General features: G+C 39.7%; 1 protein-coding gene and 1 non-coding gene across 4 annotated transcripts in view; one reads left to right on the top strand and one right to left on the bottom strand.

Moving 5' to 3' along the window:
* Window positions 1-23,706, top strand: part of LOC141395334 (uncharacterized) — a 44,544-nt gene that overhangs the window by 17,515 nt on the left and 3,323 nt on the right. For 2 of the 3 annotated variants that reach the window (XM_073971003.1, XM_073971005.1), the window contains exons 1-2: window positions 5,769-6,341; window positions 6,425-6,577. In XM_073971003.1, coding sequence (XP_073827104.1) covers window positions 6,215-6,341; window positions 6,425-6,577 — 280 coding nt within the window. In that variant the 5' untranslated portion in view covers window positions 5,769-6,214. Of the gene's footprint in view, window positions 1-5,768; window positions 6,342-6,424; window positions 6,578-23,706 lie in introns of those variants that run through there. The other variant, XM_073971004.1, reaches the window with a different exon arrangement.
* On the bottom strand, window positions 260-331 carry TRNAH-GUG (transfer RNA histidin (anticodon GUG)). Its single transcript has one exon. It is a non-coding gene; the product is annotated as a tRNA-His (tRNA).

Here is a 23,706-nt window from a genome sequence, read left to right as displayed (position 1 = left end):
TTTAAAGAATATTTTTCTAGCCCTCAGATTTTTTAAAGAATATTTTTCGAGTGCATGCATTTTTTAAAGAATATTCTTCGAGTCCGTGGATTTTAAAGGCTATGTTTCTATAAATTACATGATGGGTTGTTCTATTCATTGTGCTGATCTCTTAATCATAATCAAATGTTTATTATTATTGTTTTTTTTTTATAAAAAAAATCCTCCTTATTTTATAAAAAAATACTTCACCCGTGACAATGTTCCACTTTGCGGACATTGCCGTGACCAGGATTCGAACCTGGGTTACTACGGCCACAACGTAGGGTCCTAACCACTAGACGATCACGGCTATGTGAAGTGTTGTGTGCTCCGTAACATTATTCACATTATCAAAATAACAAAATAAAAAAGAAACAAAAAATAATATAGTAACAACAACAAAAGGCATGTGAATATTCGTATGTGCGGACGTTGTGTGTGCGATCAAGTTTAGTTGGCCATTGAAAAGAAAATATACTTATGTATGTATATGCCTTTTGTTGTTGTTGTTTTTTTTTTCTAAAGTATCTGGAAGCTAATACTGCTGCTAGGTTTTGGCACGTGATATTTTTATTCAATTTTTGTAGAGTACGTTTACATTAAAGAAATCCAGTGAATTTTAACAGACATTGTATGTATGTATATGTAATGGAATTTTTAAAAAATATCCATTTAAATAAGACCGTTTAATAACACAGTATCTTGATTTTCGAGAAACGCGTTTAACGATTTTATTTCACACTTACTAAGTTGGCCCTTTTTGTTGCTTTATTTCTCCAATTTGAAATACCGCCCTTTTTGATTTCGTCTTTCATTTGCTTACTCGATATAAACTCAACTGTATAAACTGTTACAGACATGCATTTAATGCATTTAGTCCAAAAAATAATCTTTAAAAAATCTACGTTCTCGAAAAATGTTTTTAAAAAAATCCAGGGACTCGAAAAGTATTCTTTAAAAAATCCACCGGCTGGAATAATATTCTTTAAAAAATCCTCGGGCTCGAAAGAAGTTCTTTAAAAAATCCTCAGGCTCGAACAATGTTTAAAAAAAATCCTCGGGCTAGAAAATTATTCTTTAAAAAATTCACTAGCTCGTAAAATATTCATTAAAAAATGTTCGTACTCGTAGCATATTCTTAAAAAAATCCTGAGGCTCGCAAAATATTCTTTAAAAAATCCATGGGCTCGAAAAATATTCTTTAAAAAATTCACGAACTCGAAAAATATTCCTTAAAAAAATATAGGGGGTCGATAAATATCCTTCAAAAATCCACTGGCTCGATAAATATTCTTTAAAATTATTTACGGACTCGAAAAATATTCTTTAAAAAATCCACGGGCCCGAAAAAATTCTTTAATAAATCCACGGGCTAGAAAAATATTGTTTAAAAAATCCATGGTCTAGAAAAATATTCTTTAAAAAATCCTCGGTCATGAAAAATAATCTTTAAAAAATCCACGGTCTCGAAAAATATTGTTAAAAAATTCACGGGCTCAAAATATATTCCGTAAAAAATCCACGGGCTCGAAAAAAATTCTTTAAAAAAACCAAGGGTTTGAAAAAATATTATAAAAAAATCAACGGGATCGAAAAATAGTCTTCCAAAAATTCACGGGCTCAAAAAATATTCTTTAGAAAATCAAGGTCTCGAAAAATATTCTTTAAAAATCCAAGGGCTCGAAAAATATTCTTTAAAAAATCCACGGACTCGAAACATATCCTTTAAAAGATCCTCGGATTTGAACAATTTTATTTAAAAAATCCACGGGCTCTAAAAATATTCTTTAAAAAATCCACTTCCTCGAAAAGTATTCTTTAAAAAATCCACTGGCTCGAAAAATATTCTTTAAAAAATCCTAGGGCTAGAAAAGTATTCTTTAAAAGATCATTAAAAATATTCTTTAAAAAATTCTCAGGCTCACAAAATATTCTTTAAAAAATCCAAGAACTTGAAAAATATTCTTTAAAAAATCCACGTGCTCGAAAAATATTCTTTAGTAAATCCACGGGCTAGAAAAATATTGTTTAAAAATCCACGTGCTAGAAAAATATTCTTTAAAAAATCCTCGATCTCGAAAACTAATCTTTAAAAAATCCACGGTCTCGAAAAATGTTGTTTAAAAAATACACGGACCCGAAATATAATCTTTCAAAAATCCACGGGCTCGAAACTTTAAAAAGTCTGCGGTCTCGAAACTTTAAAAAGTCTGCGGTCTCGAAAAATTTTCCTTTCAAAAATCCACGGGTTCGAAAAATATTGTTAAAAAAAATCCACGGACCCGAAATATAATCTTTCAAAAATCCACGGGCTCGAAACTTTAAAAAGTCTGCGGTCTCGAAAAATTTTCCTTTCAAAAATCCACAGGATCGAATAATTTTCCTTTCAAAAATCCACGGGTTCGAATAATATTGTTAAAAAAATCCACGGACCCGAAATATAATCTTTCAAAAATCCACGGGCTCGAAACTTTAAAAAGTCTGCGGTCTCGAAAAATTTTCTTTTCAAAAATCCACGGGCTCGAAACTTTAAAAAGTCTGCGATCTTGAAAAATGTTCCTTTCAAAAATCCACGGGTTCGAAAAATATTCTAAAAAATCCAAGGGTTCGAAATATATTCTTTAAAAATCCACGGGTTCGAAAAATATATTTAAAAATCCACGAGCTCTAAAAACATTCTTCAAAAATCCAAGGCCTCAAAAAGTATTATTTAAAAAATCCACGGGATCGAAAAATATTCTTTAAAAAATCCTCCGGCTCGAAAAATATTATTTAAAAATCGAAGGTCTCGAAAAATATTCTTTAAAAATTGAAGGTCTCGAAAAATATTCTTTAAAAATCGAAGGTCTCGAAAAATATTCTTATAAATATCCTCGGGCACGAAAAATATTCTTTAAACAATTCACGAGCTCTAAAAAACATTCTTTAAAAAATCCACGGGCTTGAAAAATATTCTTTCAAAATTTCACGGGCTCGAAAAATATTGTTTAAAAAATCCACGGGTTCGAAAAATATTCTTTAAAAAATCCATGGGCTCGAAAAATATTCTTTAAAAAATCCTCGGACTCGAAAAATATTATTTAAAGAAATCTAAGATCTATTCTTAAAAAATCCACGGTAGTTGAGTTTTATCCTTTTGTTTCCTTTTCTGATTTGTAATGATTTTTAAGAATTCCCTATGTCGTGGTGGTTAGTATACTGGTTCTTCATTCACTTTCTTAATTTCATTCATTCATAAAAATTCGCTAAAAGATCGCCGGAAAGAAGCGCAGAGGAATAATCTGATCGAAAAATCGTCCAACAATCTTCCAAATGTTTGAAAGGTTCTTTTAGTTTTTATACCCTACACCACTATGTGGGGAGGGTATTATAAGTTGGTTTTGCCAAAAAAGTTTGTAACGCATCGAAATAATGGTCGTAGACCCATACTTATATATACCAAAATGAATGTCTCGACGAGCTGGCTATGTGTGTCCGTCCGTCAGTCAGTCCGTCCGTCCATCCGTCCGTCCGTCTGTCCGTCTGTCCATCTAAACCTTGTATTCACGCTACAGGCCGCAATTTTGATCGGATCGTCGACAAATTTTGGGTGTTGATGAGGGTCCCGGAGGGGAAGAAGCCTATTGATTTTGGTGATGGTCGGATAATATTTAGGGGTCGAAAAGGGCAAAAACTTAGGTGGATAAAAAGACAATGTTTTTTCCAAAGCGAATATCTCGGCTTCTGTATGGGTTATACCAAAAGCAAAACCTGACAATGAAAGTAGAAAATATCACCTTTCTAATGATGTAAAGTAGGTGCTCGTAGGTGATCAAACAACGAAGATATCGCAATAGTAGCAAATAAAACCCCAATTTTCATTTTTGCGATTTTAATTATATTGACGAATATCACAGCTTTGGTTGGAAACTTTCCAAAAGCAAAGCCTGACTATGAAAGTAGAAGATCCCGTCTTTACAATGATGCAAACTAGGTCGGCGTAGATAACCAAATAACGGAGATATCGCAATAGTCGGTAATACATCCCATTTTTTATTTTTTTTGGAAATCACGCTACAGTTCGCAATTTTGATCGGATCGTTACGAAATTTCGAGCGTTAGTGGGGTTTCACAGGAGAAGAAGCCTATTGATTTTGGTCATGGTCGGATAATATTTAGGGGTCGGAATGAGCAAAAAATTTATTTGGGAAAAGGTCAACGTTTTATTTCAAAGTCAATACCTCTGTTTCTTTAAGAGGTATATCAAAAGCAAAACCTGGCAAGGAAAGTAGAAAATATCACCTTTACAACAGCGTAAAGTTGGCTGTCGTAGGTGGTCAAACAACAGAGATATCGCAATAGTCGGTAATGCGTCCCATTTTCCGATTTTTTTGTTATCACGCTACAGGTCGCAATTTTAATCGGATCGTAAAGATTTTTTTTTGAGTTGATGCGGGTCCCACAGATGAAGAAGCATATTAAGCTTGGTGATGGTCGGACAATATTCAGGAGTCGGAATAAGCAAAAAGCTTTTGTGGAGAAAAGTCAACGTTTTTTTCTTATGCGAATTTATCCGCTTCTGGTAGCAGTATTCCAAAAGGAAAGCGCGCCAATGGAAGAAGAAAATATCTCTTTTATATTGATGCAAAATATGTTGGTGTAAGTGGGCAAACAACCGAGATATCGCAAAAGTCAGTAATATATCCAATTTTTCCATTTTTTGTAATCACGCTACAGGTTGAAATTTTGATTGGATAGTCACGAAATTTTGAGGGTGGATGGGAGCCCACAGAGGAAGAAGCCTCTTGATTTTGGTGATAGTCGGATAATATTTAGGGATCGGAAAGGGAAAAAACTCACGTGGAGAGAAATTCAAAGTTTTATTCTTTGTGAATATATCGGTTTCTAGTAGGGGTATTTCAATGGAAAAGCATGTCAATGGAAGAAGAAAATATTACCTGTACATTGGTGTAAAGTAGGTTGGCGAAGTTGGTCAAACAAGGGAGATACCACAATAGTTGGTAATGCATCCAATTCTTCCATTTGTTGCAATGACGCTACAGGTCGAAATTTTGATCGGATGGAAATTTTGGTTGTTTATGGAGATCCCAGAGAGAAAGAGGCATATTATGTTTGGTGGTAGTCGGATTATATTCCCTAAAAGAAATGTTTACCAGTGAACAGCTTATTCACAGGGGTAGTGGTGTAGGGTATCACATGGTCGGCCCCGTCCCGACTATAGCCTTTACTCACTTGTTACATCTTGTAAGACTTTTTTCAGCAGAAGCAAAAAACACATGAAAGGCTGTCTGTCGCATGTTTTGCAAGGTGTTATGAATCCTTGTTCTATAAGAATTTAGAACACTGCACCATCCTGAGCGTAGGTGAGCCAAAACTACTCTGGTTTCTGGTGCATTCGATGGATGAAATAATCCGAGGACCGCATTCACACGGTAGTTGCTTATGGCATTTGGACTACATTTGTGTAAATGCTATTTCAACCATCTTGATGGGCTTTTTGATCTAGGCGTTCTCTCTTGTAGCGTTGGATTTCTCTCTCTAGATGAAGATCCCAGTTGGCATGCCTGGGTGGGAATCGTATTCACCTTACGGTGATGAAATCGGCGGTCTGCTGATCGAGACAATTATGGGGATGAAGGTCTGATTTAAGAGAAACGACGAGTTGTTAGGTGTAGCACAGCTGTATGATGTAGTATTGGTTGTTGTAATAGGATGTTGTATGCTTCCGTAAGTTTTCATCTATGGCATCTCACCGAAATTTGAGTGTGGTGGATGCGGATGTAACAACCCGAGAATAACCATATTAGTCTTGATACGGACTCTGCTAGATCTTTCTCGTCATTTATGCAAAAAAAAAAACGTTTTATTGCTAAGTTTGTTTACACAATAGCCTTCTACTTTTGTCACACCCTGTATTTAAAATAAATCTTTATGATAAGCTAAGTGGCCCTTACACATGAACACACACCCGCCAAGGTATAGGTCATAACTGAGTTAGAATTTTATTCAAATTTCAGTCTGCTACGAACTTTTGACTTAAAAACAACGCAAACAAAAGAACAACTCAAGAAAGAAAATAGGATACCCGAAAAAGCAAAAAAAAAAAAAAAAATAGAAAAGTTCAAAATAAAAATAACTGAACATAACTAATAATTACCTTAAATAATTTAAAAATAATTAAAAACACTTTACTATGAGCGACGAAGATCAAGATTTTTTGGATGTTAATCCCGATTCAACATGGCTAGAGCGGACAACAATTGGAGGATTTCGTGTGTGGCACATAATTGCAATATGTTTGGGAATTGTAATGAGCATAAGTAATGAATGAGATAGACAGACAATTGTGATTTAACGGTCAATTAAAATTAAAATTGTCATTGTCATTTGGTTTTAATTACAGTTATAATGGTGTGTTGTTGTGTACGTTTTCGAATACCACGAACCAAACAGGAAATTGAAGCTGACTATCAAAGGAAACAGATAACGAAGAAATTTCGCGAAAAATTACAACAAATTAAAAATTCCGATATGGATGATATGGATTTACAAAAAGGTAAGGAAATCAAATTATAAGGTTTTTTTCTATTTTAAAGTTTTTTATACATATTTAGTGTAAATATAGAAAGATACATAATTTTTTCCAATTCGAAACTGTACATAAGTTCTTAAATTCTTTGCTAAAACTTCATTAGATTTCACTTTTTTCCACTTTAAATTTCTTGTAAAAAGAAGAAAATATTTATCTATAGTAATATGTGTGTCATTTATATACATAGATACATGTGTACACATTAATATTTGTAGAGTGGTAACACCTTATATTTGCTGTTGTGAGGCCAAGCCCTTTATTGTTCCTTGCATGAAATTCCAACATTTTCTTCTTAAATGCCATCCAAGTCAAACGCAATGATAAATGTCCTTAAAGGTCAGTAACTTGCTTTTGTGATTAAGCACAATATACATACATACGTTATACCACAAAACATTGTAAATATATATTCATATATTCTGAGTGATTTTAAAGTTAGTAAAATGATTCAGGCTTCGAAGACATAAAGGAAAGTGAGGCCATGGTTAAATTGATTTACCTTCGGCAAGGGCAGAGAAGACTATAGTTTTTCAATTAAACGATGGATGGTCCTTCGACACCAGATTTACCCAGTATCACACTACGTCAGCGTTCCGGCCAAAGGCTGCCACCTCAGCACAGAGGGAAAAAAGTCGATTCAATGTCAAATTGACAACGGCGTGCTCATTTCGACCATAAACGGTGTGGATACACTGTCGACAACTGGATGGGTGTATATATGTATGTGTATATTTGTTTTGTATTTCTGTCTTGGGACGGAAGATAACCCAGAACCATTTTGGAAGTTGTCAGTTTGTCACATTCACATCCATCACTCACTCAAAACTTCGGTGAGATGCAACAGATGTCGGGTGCACGAGTATATGATCGGAATGCTCTGGAATCGTCCATGTGAGGGACTACGACTGGATGTTGTTGCTGCATGTTACGAGAACACTTCTCCTACTGAGTCATCTTCATTAGAATAGGTGATTCCCCTGCAGTCACCCAACAGCAACCCGACAGGCAACACTAAAAACCATTTTTGCAATTTAATTACAATGGACTCCGAGGTAAGATAGAAGATATAGTGGACTTTACGAGTCAGAAGAAAATAACAGTCGAGGTGGTGCAGGAAACCAAGCTCAACAAAACCTGCAGCTTACAGCATTGTGATGGTTACAACGTACTGCATACGTCGTGGTGCTTTATGTGAGTACCTACCTTGCGGTCTACCTCACAGTGCTCTTAACACCGGGTGAATACAATGCGTCTACCAACGCTCCCGCACAAAGTACGAATACCAATCCGCTCACACATATTTGGACGTGATCGCCACATTGGTTAGGAACGGAGCCTATCTAAACTCCTGCCTTTCTATGGATCAGGCACACGGTTGATATGCAACTCCACATTCGAGCCAAAGCTCTACCGGCGATTTGGGTCCAAACCACATCCACCGCGATGCTCCCACAAGGGGGCCAACACCAACTGCCAGGTCAGATCCGAGGATCTGGGGGCACCTGGCATCCGCGGTACCAGAATATAGCCTCCGGTCAGGCTTCGTGGCCAATGACCACTACCAGTTGGACTCCAAACAGCCCCGGACTGGTGACCTCCTCCATATAACCAGCGGAACAAAACATACAAGACAGGACCACAAACAATTAACATGCTGCCCTCACGGACTGCACAATAGGCCCATAGGGACCGCGGCAACGGACAACACAACACAAACAATAGACGAAGCCACCCTCACGGATGACCGGCACGACATCCACACCAGGGAAACACGACGCCGCACCAACACCAACTCTCCTCCTCCAACAACACCCAACTGTAGAGACGACTATGTGGAGGGATCACCTCCACTAAGTCTAGTCCTTCTTCAACTAAAAGTCCGCCTGTCTTCAAGTGCCCTACTGAAATCCCACCCCGCCCCTCCATACGTGATACCCATATTGTCTAAATTTCTAATTTCATCATAGTACCGGCATTCCGTCAGTATATGCCGCCAGTCTTCGGTCATCCCACACTCACATAAATCTGTCCCGGACAGGTCTCTTGCATATAAAAATGCAACGTACTGTGGAAGGAATGTACCAAAAGTGGTGGTGGGGTACTAGCTTTCCTGTTGCACCAGTCTATTTGATACAAACCTATCGCGCTTGAGGCTGGCTCTAATAACCCGTACACGGAATATATGAGGTAGCAGTCAGGTGTGGAACTGCCGAGGTAGAGTTGTTTAATGCATACATCCCGTCGTATCATAGGAGTACTTCAGGTCATAACCGACTGATCTTAGGGGACTTTAATGCGCATTATAATTTGTACCATTCGGTCCTTGGTAATGACCAGAGGGGTATACGGCTGGCAGAATAATACTTCTGAGTTTTCCATGGTCAATGAAGACGCCTCAACCAGAATTAGAGGAGAATACCATAGTTCGCCAGAGATAATCATCATGTCACCTGGTCTGACAAATGACGTTACCTGGCAACCCGTCATTTCCCTTTGATCAGTCCATCTCCCCATAATTGTCTACATTAGCAGACCACCCGGTTTCATCACCTCTGAACGCTGCACATTTGTCAATCATGGGAAAGCTGATTGGCCGGGTTTCAGAGAGTTCACCAATCACCGCTTCAGAGAACTGACCAATCCTTCTGATGTTCGGGTAGCGGAAAGGACGCTCCGAGGCATCATCACTGGTGCAGCCGCTCATATACCTGCTGGTCGAATACCCGAAGTGAGAACAAATTTCCATACAGATGCGAGGATAATAGCAAATGAGCGTGATGAGCTTCGCCGAGCCAACCCCAATGATCCCAGGTCGGCGAGCATAAGCGGAACAAGTGGTTTGAATCATGTGAAGAGTTGCAACATTGGAGCCGGTATAAGTGAAATTTTGGCAACGGTTAAGTCACTCTTGAACCCTGGAAGGAGGGAATATAGGACCGCAGTCACGTTAGGCAATGTTAACTTGACTGACCCGAAGAGGTGCACAATTTATTTTAATCGGCAGTTTTTCGATGACAAGGCGAAGAGAAGAGTACTCCGTCGCATCAAATATCTTTCTGCCGAGGATGAACCACCACAGTTTACAATGGATGATGTTGCGAATGTCATCAGGAACGCTAAATCATCCAAAGCGTTGGGCCCTGATGGAATCTCCATGGTAATGTTGAAGCAGTTGAATGAGCCGGGAGTGGAGTATCTCACAAAAGTTCTCAAATTGTCGCTAACCACTCTGATTGTTCCCGAAGTCTGGAAAATGGGCAGGGTGGTCCCGCTACTGAAGCCACCAAGGATGCCAAGAAAAGTGAATCGTACAGGCCGATTTCGCTCTTTTCGCCCGTAGCAAAGACCCTTGAGGCCTTAGTCCAGCGTCAGAAAAAGCCATTCAATTGGCGATCACCGGCATAGATTCTGCAAGCAGCATAGCACGACAACAGCGCTGCACGCCATCTCCACATATATTTGTCAAGGACTCAACCAGAGACCGCCGTGTAACAGAAGAGTGATGGTGGCGCTTGATTAATCAAAATCCTTTGATACTATCAAGCACACAACGCTGTTAGAGGACATCGAGCAGACAACCCTCCGGCCAGGTCTGAAACGTTTGATAATCAACTATATGTGTGGTCGCCAGTCGTATGTGGAATTCAGGAACAAGAAATCCAAGCCCCGTATAGTAAAACAGGGAGTTCGCCAAGGAGGGGTGATATCTCCGGAACTGTTTAACTTCTAACTTTCCTGTATTCCGCCCCTCCAGACGGCAATGAGAGCGTAGCGTATGCGGATGTTTGTACGATCCTGGCGCCAGATACCTACCCTGATGACATCTGTGAGAGACTGAACTCCTATTTAACCGATCTTACCATCTTTTTTCACGCGAGGAATATGCAGATATCCGCCACTAAATCGACGGCCACTCTATCCACCACATGGACGGCGCAGTATAGAAGAGAGTTGAATATCAGGGTCGATGGTAGCAGAATTCCGACCACAAACTGCCCCAAAATTCTAGGGGTCACATTCGAAACCATTTTCACGTCGTCCTCGCATGCCACAACTATCTACGATAAACTGAAATGTAGGAACAAGGTCCTCAAGCCCCTAGCCGGCAGCACTTGGGGTGCAGATAAAGAATCGTTCTACAGGAATGTAGACCGATATGTCGGTCTGTGGTAAGCGTCAGTTTGGTCCCGAATTTATGTGACACACAGTGGGATAAGATTCAAATTTGTCAGAACGCCGCACTGAGAACAGCAACAGGGTGCCTCCTCAAATCTACAGTGGACCATCTACATGAGGAGGCAAAGATTCTTCCAGTACGACAACATAATGAGATGCTTTCGTTGCAGTACTTGCTCGGGTGTTACCGTGAGAGCCATCCCAATCAATCGACCATCTGCTGGCCACCGATACACCCAGGCATATCAAGAAGGATATTCATGCTCTAGACACGGAGGTCCAACAATATAGGAGATAACCTCTAGATCAACAGGCATATCAGGCAGGTTTGAACAGCATTCATACGGATGCAGCTGCTGAGGCCATAAGCAATTATTGTGTGAATGCAGTCATCGGAGCACATCCCTGAAGAGCGTCAGCTGCCACGACAAACCGGAGTAGTTTTAGTTCAATTATGCTCGGGATATTGCAGTCGCCTAAATTCCTATTGGTCGGGAATCGGTCGCACCGTGCAAGACATCTGCCCAGTATGCGGCATGGGCCCGCACGATACTAAGCACCTATTTAACTGCCCCGCCAAACCTACTCATCTAGCACCAGTGGATCTGTGGTTACATCCCATCGAAGTAGCCACTTTCGAACTGGAGATAGACCCAGAGCCAGATTGAACAGGAAAACGAAGATACAAGCAATAATAAAACACTGTTACAACAACAGCATTGTAATGGTTCCAACGTACTGTCGAAAGAATGTACCAGAAGTGGCGGTGGGCTACTAACCTTCTTGTTGCACCAGTCTGCTCGATACAGAGCCATCGCCCTTGAGCCTGGCTCTAATAACTCGTACATGGAATGTATAGGGATGTATAAGAGTTGCTGAACGTATACATCTCGCCGACAAATAGCTTTACTCCATGTTATAGGCGTAACATTAGACACTTCTGGAAGGTCATAACCGTCCAGTCTTGGAGGGCTTAAATGCTCATCATACATAAGTTGTGACATTCGGTTCTCGGAAACGACCTCGAATAGTTCTGGCTGAGTAGATTGATAGCTCTAAGTTTTGCACGGTCAATAAGGACACCCCTACCAGAATTAGCGGAGTGTGTCACAGTTCGCCACACATAACCATCATGTCACCTGGTCTGACAAATGTTTACACCTGGCAACACGTCGTTTCTCTTGGATCAGACCATCTCCCCATAATTGTCTCCATCAGCTGACCACCCAATTTCATCACCTCTGAACGCTGCTCTAATCTAATTGACATAGTTTTACAGAGTTCACAAATCACTGCTTCAGAGATCTGAAAGAAAGAATGTTCCGGAACAACATAATAGCTGCAAATTTCCCAGCAGACGAGGCGGAACTAGCAACTAGTGACGCCAGAGGAAACTGACAGGTTGGTGGGTGAGCTAATTAAGCATACAACATCCTATTACAACAACCACTACTACCGCATACAGCTGTACTACACCTAGCAACTCGTCGTTTCACTTAAATCAGACCATCATCCCCATAATTGTCTCAATCAGCAGACCGCCGATTTCATCACCTCGAGAACGCCACACTTTTATTTATCATGGGGGAAAGCTAATAGGTCTAGTTTCAGAGAGTCCACTAATCAGCACTTCCGAGATCTATCCAACACTTCTGAAGGTCCGGTAGCATAGAAGAAGTTCCGAGATATCATCACTGTCCACTCGTTATATAACTTTCGACAGCAGTTATATAACGAGTGGTTGCAACAACACGTTAAAGTGAGAACAAATTTTCCAGAGGAGGCGGCGGGATTAACAAATGAGGCAGAGAGCTGACACAAGAAGTTAATAGATTGATCGTTGATCATAAGCGCAACAAGTAGCTAAATCATCTGAAGAGTTTCAACATTAAACCTGAAAAAAGTGAATTGTGTGCAACGTTTAAGTCACTCTCGAACCTCGGGGTGAAGAAAGACAGGACCTCAGCCATGTTTGGAGATGTTACGCCGATTGATCCAAAGCGGTGCGCGAGTTATTTTAATCGACAATTTGTCGAGCACTCCTGGAGTAACAGGGCGAAGAGAAGAGTATAACATCACATTAAATCTCTTCTTACCGAGGAGGAACCACCACAATTTACAATGGCTGATGTTGCCAATGCCATTAGGAAGCTAAATCATCCAAAGCATTGGTCCTGATGCTATGGAGATTCCGTGTTGAGCCGGGAGTTTAATATTTTACCAAAGTTCCCAACCTGTAATTGGCCACCCACATCGTAGGCAGGGTTGCCCCGCTACTGAAGCTAGGTAAGGATGCCAGCAAAGGTGCCGATTTTGCTTTTGTTGTCCGTGGCAAAGCCTCTTGAGGTTTTAATCCTCCCCAGCAGCAGAAAAAGCTATGCAGTTTCGATCATATACATGGGTTCCGTAAACAGCACAGTAATACAATAGCGCTGCACGTCATCTTCACACATATTAGTCGAGGACTCTAGCGAAACAAGTCATGCAATATGACAGTATTTGAAAACACCCATGCTGTTTGAGGACATCGAGCAGACTACCCTCCAGCCATGGACGCCAGTCGAATGTGGAATTCAGAAACAAAAAGTAGAAGGGACGTAGAGTGGATCAGAGAGTTCCCCAAGGTGGAGTCCTACCACCGGAATCTTTACCTTTCCTGTATTCCAGGCCCTCCAGACGGTATTGAGATTGAAACGTATACGGAAACGTACGATCTTGGCGTCAGGTACCTTCCCTGATGTCATTTGTGAAAGGCTGAACTCCTATTTGATCGATCTTACCACATTTTTCCACTCGAGGAATATGCAAATGTTCGCTACTAAATCTACAGCCACTATATTCACCACATGAACGTCAGAGGTGAGAACAAAGTTGAATATCATGGTCGATGGTAAAAGAATTCCGACTAAAAACAACTTCAAAATTCTAGGGGTCACATTCGACAGCATGTTGACGTCGTCCGCGTATGCCACAGCTATCTGTCACAAGCTTAGATGTAGGAACAAGGTTCTCAAGACCCTATCCGGCAGCACTTGAGGTGCAGATAAAAAACCTTGTTGAGCACATATAACGCAATATCTCGGTCTGTGGTAAGTCCATATCTACATTATGCAATTTTCCTTGCGGCAATTGTCAGTTTGATGGAGAGAGAGGTGAGGCATATGGTAACCCTTTGCCTCTCAACACCCTCTCTCTTCGACAAACTGACAATTGCCGCAAGGAAAATTGCCTAATGTAGATATGGACTAAACTATGAGGCGCCAGTTTGGTCCGCGAATACAAGTGGAAAGCGATGGAAAAGTATTCAAACTTGTCAAGTATTCAAACATGAACTGCAACAGGGTTCCACCTCATGACTTCTGTGGACAATCTATATGAGGAGGAAAATATTCTTCCAGTACAGCATCCCAGTGACATGCTTTCGTTGCAGTACTTGTTAACGTAAGAATCATCCTAATCATATTTTGAATAAGGAACAACTCCACCCCCAACCAAGTATATCAGGAGCGATGTTCGGAAAGAGAGGTCCAACGTTTCAACAGAGAACCCCTAGATCACAAGCCTATCAATGAGGTTTGAATAGCATAAACAACTTTCGTATGAATGCGGTCGCCAGAGTACATCTTCCATTTATCGCTGTTGAGAAGCGTCAGCTGCCACGACAAACCGGAGTAGTTTTGGCTCAACTACATTCGGAATGGTGCAGCCGTCTAAATTCCTATAGGGCAATGATCGATGACACTGCGAAAAACATGTGTCCACCATGCGGCACTGGCCCGCACGACACACTGCACCTTTTCCATTGTCCTGCAAAACCTACTCAACTAGCTGCAGTACATCTGTGGTTACATCCCATTTTACGAATAATGTTGAAATTGTTTGTTGGAGGTATACAAAGGATTGGGCCGATACAGTCCATATTCTATGCTGATATTCCTATGTGTAAATTTTAAATTAAAGCGGGGTTACTCCCTTAACGAGTTATTGGATGCACCATTTTGGAGACAAATTTAAAACTTTTCTGAGGAGATACCCGAAGTGGTGGACTGCTGACACTTTCTACGCCATTTCAATAAGAAACTGCCGTTTTTCTTGTTGTGAGGTTTGCATTTTTTTGAAGACATCTCTCATTCGTCATCTATGTACTGTTGCTGATACTTACAACAGTTTCGCCGATCCAATAGTCATCCTCAGGCTTGACTGCTCGACACATCTTCATTGTTGAGTTTTTATTGGCTGCCAGTTTTGCAACCAACACTTTACGCTCCGTTTTCGCTAAACGATGTGCTTTTTCTGATGTAGCCAAATCTTCATTCAATTTAATCATTTCTGGCTTCAAAGCCTTGACCTCACAATTTTCTTCATGATTATTAATCATTAATTCTTCCTTGGCTACATTGCTTTCCTCGGCTTCTCGCAGAGCATTTTTATCTTGCTCCCGTAAAGTAGTGACATGCATTGGACTGCATCTTCCTTCTCGTCTGTGAACCAGATAATGTCTTTTTTCATCATTGCCTTGGCCTCTGCTTCTTTTATCTCCATGTTCATCACCGCGTCGAAGCGTTTCATTCGCTCGTTGTTCCAATTATTTCTGAAGCTTGTCCACTTGATTCTCAACGATAGGGAGTTTCTTTTTGGCTTCCGTATCTTTCAAGCGTAGCTCACTAATCACCCCATACACTGAGCGCTCACTTAAGCTACGAGGATGGCTTTAGCCTCTTCAGCTTTCTTCCTGTATATTTTAAGTCGCATATTAATGATTCTCAATTTCGATTTTATAGCCTCGGATATTTTGCTCTCCTCGGGACCTCTCACATTCTATTTCCACCCATGACAGGAGCATAAAGGAAAATGTATATTTGTCCATTATCATTGGTACCAGTTCCTCTTTCTTGGTAAACGATTGGAGTATTTTTTTCTATTACCATTACCACTCCACGTACTCATAAATCACTTCACTGTACTCCTCAGACAGGGTTACACTGACTTGCTGTATAGCCGAGTTGATGAGACCCAGAAGTCTTTCCATTTCATCTTAATAGTAAATATTAAAAGAAACTTTTTCCATATTTTATCGGTAAACATGCGAAGCATTTCGTCGATCAACAAATTTAATGAATTTAGAAATATGCTTTCACAACTGGTGATTCTGCCAAATATTATTGCAGTTCAAGAGACATGGATTAACAATGATACAAAACAGATTTACAATATTCCCGGCTATAATGCAGTTCACTGTTGCAGAAAAGATGCATATGGTGGTACATCTTTTTTCATAAGAAGTGAGTTTTTATACAGTATTGAATACTGTGAAAGTAAAAATTTTATTGAAGCTATAAGCATTTTAATAAACAATTTCAAAATAAAGGGGAAATCTATGAGAGTTACTAGCATATACCGATCACCAAAATGCAATCTGAATATATTTTATGGTTTTATTGAAGACATTTTAAGAGGTCTTGGAAATTCACCCAGCATTATTGTTGGTGACTCAAATGTGGATTTCAGTGACGCTTCGTTATCATCCGACTTTTCAAATTTATTACACAATTATAACTTTAGAAGTTGTCATTCTTTAATTACACGTCCATCTAGTGGAAAGTCTTTAGACAACATTTTCTGCAATTTTCAAAATGAAATCATGGTGGATGTAGTGGAAAGCAAGTTAACAGATCACAATTTAGTCTCATGTAAAATTCTTTGCAATGTACAACAAAATATCCATAAGACTAGGAAATATCGTCATTGTGATTACAATTTACTTAAATTAAAAGTTCATGAACGTTCAGCAGATGTGCAGCTCTGTAGTGATTCTAATGCCGATATGCAAAATTTCTTAAATTTACTTTCTGATTGTGCTAGAGAGAGCACTATTGAAAAAGAGGAGGTTGAAGACTGTAGAAATTTAATAGCCCCATGGATTAATAGGAATTTAGTTGCTTTAATAAAATGGAAGGAAAAATTGTTACTAAAAAGAAGGAAAAAAGGCACTTCTCTCAGTCTTGAATCAAACCTTAAAAATATCAGTAAAGTCATAAAAAAAGCAACAAAAATTTGTATGAACAACTTTTATCAGTCAAAATTAAAGGAATTTGAAACTAATCCAAAACAATGTTGGAGGTTTTTAAATGAACATCTGGGTAGAGATCGGCGCCCTCAAATTCAATTAAAGGATATTAATGGTGAATGTTTCACAAACAGTGAGATGTGTGAGGAGTTTAATAGTTTTTTTATAGATGTTCCTAAACGGTTGAAGGAACAAATCTTGCAATATCCTGAAGATAACTTTAATATGCTCAACACATTAATACCTTGTCAATATACATTTAACTTTTGTAATACTACGTACGAGGAGATTTTAGATATAATATCTAAATTAGAAATGAATAAAACCCCAGGTCATGATGGTATTACCACTAAAATGTTAAAAGTATGTCAAAATGACATTATTCAAAACTTGGAAAAGATATATAACACAATCATTGATACATGTTTATATCCAGATATATTAAAAATCTCTAAAATAGTACCAATTCCCAAAAACAAACATACATGCAACATTGATAATTATAGACCAATTTCTTTACTATCGACTCTTGATAAAATCTTTGAAAAAATATTACATAAACAGTTAACAACTTATATGGAAGAACATAATTTGTTACACAAGTTTCAGTTTGGTTTCAGGAAAGGTAGTGGCACACAGGAAGCCGTAGTAAATGTAGTCAATACAATATGTGATGGTTTGGATAGTGGATATGGAGGTGTAGGAGGTGTATTCTACGATTTATCCAAAGCCTTTGATTTAGTTAATCATGAAATCTTGTTGGATAAACTTTTATATTATGGAGTGTTGGGAAACTCTCACAAATTAATAAAAAGTTACTTACACAATAGGAGACAGTATGTCCAAATAGAAAATGATTGTAGTAGAATGGAATACATTGAGTACGGTGTGCCTCAAGGCAGCGTATTAGGGCCATTATTGTTTACCATTTACTTGAACGATATAGCAAACATGAAACTGTACGGTAAGTTGATAATGTACGCTGACGATATGAGTCTATTTTACCCATATTACCACGAAGTTATTTTGAAAGCCCAAATTGAACATGATGCGTTAGCTATACATGAATTTGCAAGAATAAATGGACTCGTTATAAATTCTGAAAAAACGAAAGTGATTCGTTTTCGTCCTCACGCCGGCGATAACAATGAGTTTTCTGTTTCCATTTGTGGGCAGGACATAATGGAAAGCACGTGCTTAAAATACCTTGGTATACATTTTCAAAACAATCTATCTTGGAACTCGCATTTGCAGTATCTAAAGTCAAAAGTAGCTCCGGCAATTGGTTTGCTTTATAAATTTAAAAATAAATTCGACCAAGAAACAAAATTGTTATTATATAATGCGCTCATACATAGCCATTATAACTTCTTACCAATGATATACTGTTACAAACAAAATACAGATTTTAAAGCGTTACAACGAACACAGAACAAAGCCCTAAGACTTGTCTACAATCTTCCGCATACATTTTCTACATCATTACTATTCAGAAATATATCCAAAACAGTGTTGCCTATATATGGGTTGTATAAAATGCAACTTTTAACGTATATGTTTAAATCGATAAATAATATTGGTTATCACGTTATAGAATTTTCTCGGAATCAGACAATATTTGATACAAGAAATAATTCAAATCTTCATGTTAAAAGGTGTAGATTAGAAACTACCAAGCAACGGGTTGAACATGCTGGTTGTTGGGAATACAATCATTTACCTCAAAACATAAAAAATGCTGCAACAATATCCACTTTCAAATCTTATCTGAAAATGTTTTTGTTTACTAATACCGATATGCTTCTAGTGTGAGAAATTTTTATGTATTTGTCATTTTTTTTAATATTCACTTTTACTCTTAATGCATTGAAAATATAAAGTATGTTTTTTAATTATAGATTAGCCCCAATAATGTCCTCGTTGGCGCTGGGGCATAAGAATTTCAATTGTATTTTTTTTTTTCAATTTTGTAATAAATGAATTCTAAAAAAAAAAAAAAAAAAAAAAAAAAAAAATTCCTGCCGCCGTCCTATGATGTTGTTGTAAGTGTTTATTATTGTATGTTTGTGTATTCGTTCTTCTACTCAATCTGGCTCTGGGTATATCTCCAGTTCCAAGAAAGTGGCTGCTTCGATGGGATGTAACCACAGATCCACTGGAGTTAGATGACTAGGTTTGGCGGGGCAGTTGAAAAGGTGCAGTGTGTCGTGCGGGCACATGCCGCATATTCCGCAGATGTCCTGCACGACGCGATCGATGCTGATGCTCCTCAGCTGCGATAGATCGGGGATATACTCCGCGGACTTTATTCACACTAAATTTGCTTATGGCCTTAGCAACTGCGTCGTGAGAATGCTATTTAAACCTGCTTGATGTGCCTGTTGATATGGGGATTATCTCCTATTGTTAGATCTCTCCCTCTAGAGCGTGAATTTGTCGTACCTACCCAGATGGTGATTGTGATGGCTCTCACGGTAACACCCTAGCAATTACTACAACGAAAGCATCTCATGGTGTGGCTGTACTGGAAGAATCTTTGTCTACTCAAGTATATGGTCCACTAAAGGCTTCAGGAGGCATCCTCTTGCTGGTCTCAGGGCGGCATTCTGACAGGTTTGAATATTTTTCCAATTCGTACCACATAATACCGAGGACCAAACTGGAGCCGCATAGCATACCACAGACCGACGTATCACGTTATATGAGGTCAACAAGGTTTTTTTATCTGCACACCAAGTGCTGCCGGGTAGGGACTTAAGGACCTTGTTCCTACTTTTCAGTTTGTCGCAGATAGCTTTGGCGTGCGCGCAGGACTTGAAAGTAGTGTCGAATGTGCCTCCTAGAATTTTGGGGCTGTTTGTGGTCGAAATTCTACTACCGTCGATCACAACATTCTACTCTTTTCCAAACTGCTCCGTCCATGTGGTGAACAGAGTGGATGTAGATTTTGTGGCGGAAATCTGCATATTTCTCTAGTGGAAAAAGGTGTTAGGATCGGTTAAATAGGAGTTCAGTCTCTCACAGATGTCATCAGGGAAGATACCTGACGCCAGGATCGTGAAATCATCCGCATACGTTAAGATCTCAATGCCGTCTGGTGGGGTCGCAATACAGGATAGGTAGAGGTTAAACAGTTCCGCAGATATCACCCCACCTTGGGGAACTCCCTGTTTCACTCTACGGGGTTTGGACATCTTGTTCCTGAATTCCACGTACGACTTCGGCGTCCACACATATAATTGAATATCCAACGTTTTAAGCTCGGCCGGAGGGTTGTCTGCTCAATGTCCTCAAACAGCGTGGAGTGCCTGACAGTATCAAAGGCTTTTGATAAGTCAAGCGCCACTATCACTGTTCTATTACACAGTCCTTGACAAATACATAAGGAGATGGCGTGCAGCACTGTTGACTTGCTGTGCTCAAAGCGAACTCAACCTGTAAGATTCACTTTTGTTGGCATCCTTGCCTGGCTTCAGAGGACGACCCTGGCCATTTTCCAGACTTCGGGAAGAATGAGGGTGGCGACAAGTTGAGAACTTTTGTGAGATACTCCACTCCCGGCTCTTCCAGCTGCATCCTTGCCTGGCTTCAGACGACCCTGGCCATTTTCCAGACTTTGGGAACAATGAGGGTGGCGACAAGTTAAGAACTTTAGTGACATAGCATTATCATGGAGATTCCATCAGCGCCCAACGCTTTGGAAGATTTAGCGTTCCTGATGGCATTCGCAAACTGTAGTGGTTCATCCTCGGTAGGAAGAGATCTGATGCGACACAATACTTTTTTCTTCGCCCTGTCACTCTCGGGGTGCTCGACAAACTGACGATTGAAATAATTGGCGCACCTCTTTGGGTCAGTCAACGTAACGTCGCCAAGCGTGACTGAGGTCCTATCTTCTCTCCTTCCCGGGTTCTAGAGTGACTTAACCGTTGCCCACAATTCACTTAAACCGGCACCAACATTGCAACTCTTCAGATGATTTAACCACTTGTTCCGCTTATGCTCGCCGACCAGCCTGTTAACTTTCAGTGTCAGCTCCCTGACTCTGAGGTCACTGGGGCTGGCTCGACGAAGCTCATCACGCTAATTTGCTAATCTCGTCGCTTCTGCCGAGAAGTTTGGTCTCACTTCGGGTATTCGTCCACCAAGTATATGGCGAGCGATGATGTATCGGAACGTCCTTTCCGCTACCCGAACATCAGAAAGATTGGTCAGTTCTCTGAAGCGGTGATTGGTGAACACTCCGAAACTCGACCAATCAGCTTTCCTATGATTGACAAATGTGCAGCGTTCAGAGGTTATGAAATCGTGTGGTCTGCTAATGGAGACAATTATGGGGAGATGGTCTGATCAAAGGGAAATGACGGAATGCCAGGTAATGTCATTTGTCAGACCAGGTGACACGATGGTTATGTCTGGCGAACTGTGACATTTTCCTCTAATTTTGGTAGGGGCGTTCTCATTGACGAAGCAAAACGTAGAGCTATCAGCGCTGTACCACTCTGGTCGTTTCCGTGGGCCGAATGCCACATCGCATGATGCGCAATAAATTTCCCTACGACCAGACGATTATGACCCTCCAAAATCCGGCTAATGTTAGGCTCGTAATCTGAAATACAGATGTTTCTCGGCGGGATGTATACGTTCAGCAGCAACTCAATCTCGGCAATTCCACATCTGACTGCTACCCCCATACATGTCATGTACAGGTCATTAGAGACAGGCTCAAGCGAGACCCCACCTGCACTTTTGGTACGATTCTTCCTTAGCACGTTGTAATCATCACAACGCTGTAAGCTGCAGTTGTTGTTGAGCTTGGTTTCTTGTACCGCCGCGACCTTGATATTCTGTCGATTCATGAAGTCCGCTATTTCCTCGATCTTACCTCGGAGTCCATTGCAATTAAATTGCAAAAATAATGAATTTTCTGGGATTGGGGCAACAAGAGCCGGTGTTGCGTGTGCGGTTGCTGTCGATGGGGCTTTGGGGGGAGTTTCGTAATCTGATGACGACTCAACGGGGACTGTGTTCCCGCGACATGCATCAACATAGTCCCTGTCATGGTCCCTCACGTGGACAAGTCCAGAGCAATCCCTGCACCCACTCCTGACATCTATTGCATCTCACCAAAGGCTGGGTGAAGATACGGATGTGACAAACCGAGCACAAATTTATTGGCCCTGGGTTTTTATCCCTCCTGGCACGGACCAAAAGAATCCGGAGCAGGCATTCCGGGATATGCTGCTTGCAACACAGAAAAACGAATACATATGTACACTGAGGTGGCAGCCCCTGGTCGGAACACTGATTTTGTGTGATTCCGTGTCAATCCGGTACGAGAGAATCCGCTGTCATGGGATTCACCCCTGTGTCCTATTCCTATCCCAACTTCCTCCCTTTTGAGGCAAATTACACTGTGCAACATTTTTAAGGTGATCTTGTGCAAACAATTCGAACTGAGGATTTTTTGAATGTACATACCCAAACGACAAGAAACCCTAGTTGGGTTTTGTTGTGTCAGATCCAGCTCGCATTTTATGGCCCCCTCTTAACATGGTTAAATATTGAGTTTTTAAAGAAATTCGGGGCTACATCTCTGAAAACAATGCGAATCTTTTTCTGAACTCTGAAGCAAATTTGTAGATAAGGACAAGAATAAAATATTTGGAGAAATAATGAACTCGAAAAACTACATTTATTGCCTCAACTTTCAAAATATATGCAAAAATTCCACAATTTTTATACATTTCGCACGTATCTCCAAAACCGTTAATATTTTCTGAATATTTTCTTTAGGAAAAATATTCCCTGGAATGTAATACACAACTTTTCAGTACATGTCATTGTTGTAAAATGCCTCTATGCAATTGTTTTCAGTACATTTTTCAACGACGATTTAGTAAATATGTCAATAATGTGGTGAAATCTGAACTGCGAGAATAAACTGTTGGTGTGAAAGCTAAAACAACATGAAATAAGCATTTTAGAGTTTCAGAATGTTCTGAAGAATTGTTGAGAACATTATTTGGAATATTTTTGCACCAGGTGACTTGGTTCAACTCCAAATAGTTTAGCAGCTACAGACCAGAATTCCAGAAATTATGTAAAATTTACTACATTTAATCGATTTTGATGCCCTAGATGGAATTTTTCTTGTACTGTATGTTAACCAGATAAGTTTTACTTCTTTAGGACTACAATATTGCTAAAGACAGCAAGACCAAATTCTTATTCGTTTCTGAGATAAAGGACTGATAAATGCAAAAAAGTGTAGTTTTAGCCGGTTTAGATGAGGCCATAAAATCCGAACTGGATCTGACTGGACAAAACCCTACTAGGGTTTTTGTAGTCTAAATATGTACTTTCAAAAAATGCATACTAGAAGTTGTTTGCATTTTCAGTGTTGCATAGTGTTATCAGCCACTGATCCGCCTCGAAGGACCAATGATAAAGTGGATTTATATCTCTAAACAAGTAAAAAAGTATCAGTCGGCTTTGCCGACAGATATATACCCTCAGCCTATTTGAATTGAAACTTTCATCTAGGGACAAATAAAATGTTTTTAGATTTTTTTTTTTCAGAATTTTGTTTCCCTTAAAGGATTAAAGTTCAAAAGTGTTGCGGAGGATGTACTTAAAGGAATGAACCGACTTGGTCCATTATGGAAGTTTTGGGAGTCATATCTCTTCCATAGATATCGCGCTCACTAGTCATTTCTAAGCGTCATCGTATAACTTTTTGACCAGAAAAACCATAATATCGCTGTAAACAGGCCACAACGAACAGCATCAGTATACATTTCCAAAGGATTTTCGAACAGACCCTAAACTGCACTTAGACACAAATGTT

This window comes from Musca autumnalis, unplaced genomic scaffold (assembly GCF_047663935.1).
Source record: "Musca autumnalis isolate F117 unplaced genomic scaffold, ASM4766393v1 scaffold_2, whole genome shotgun sequence".
NCBI lineage: Eukaryota > Metazoa > Arthropoda > Insecta > Diptera > Muscidae > Musca > Musca autumnalis.
The sequence above is the reverse complement of the archived record's forward strand: the minus strand, read 5'-3'. Positions and strand labels throughout refer to the sequence as shown.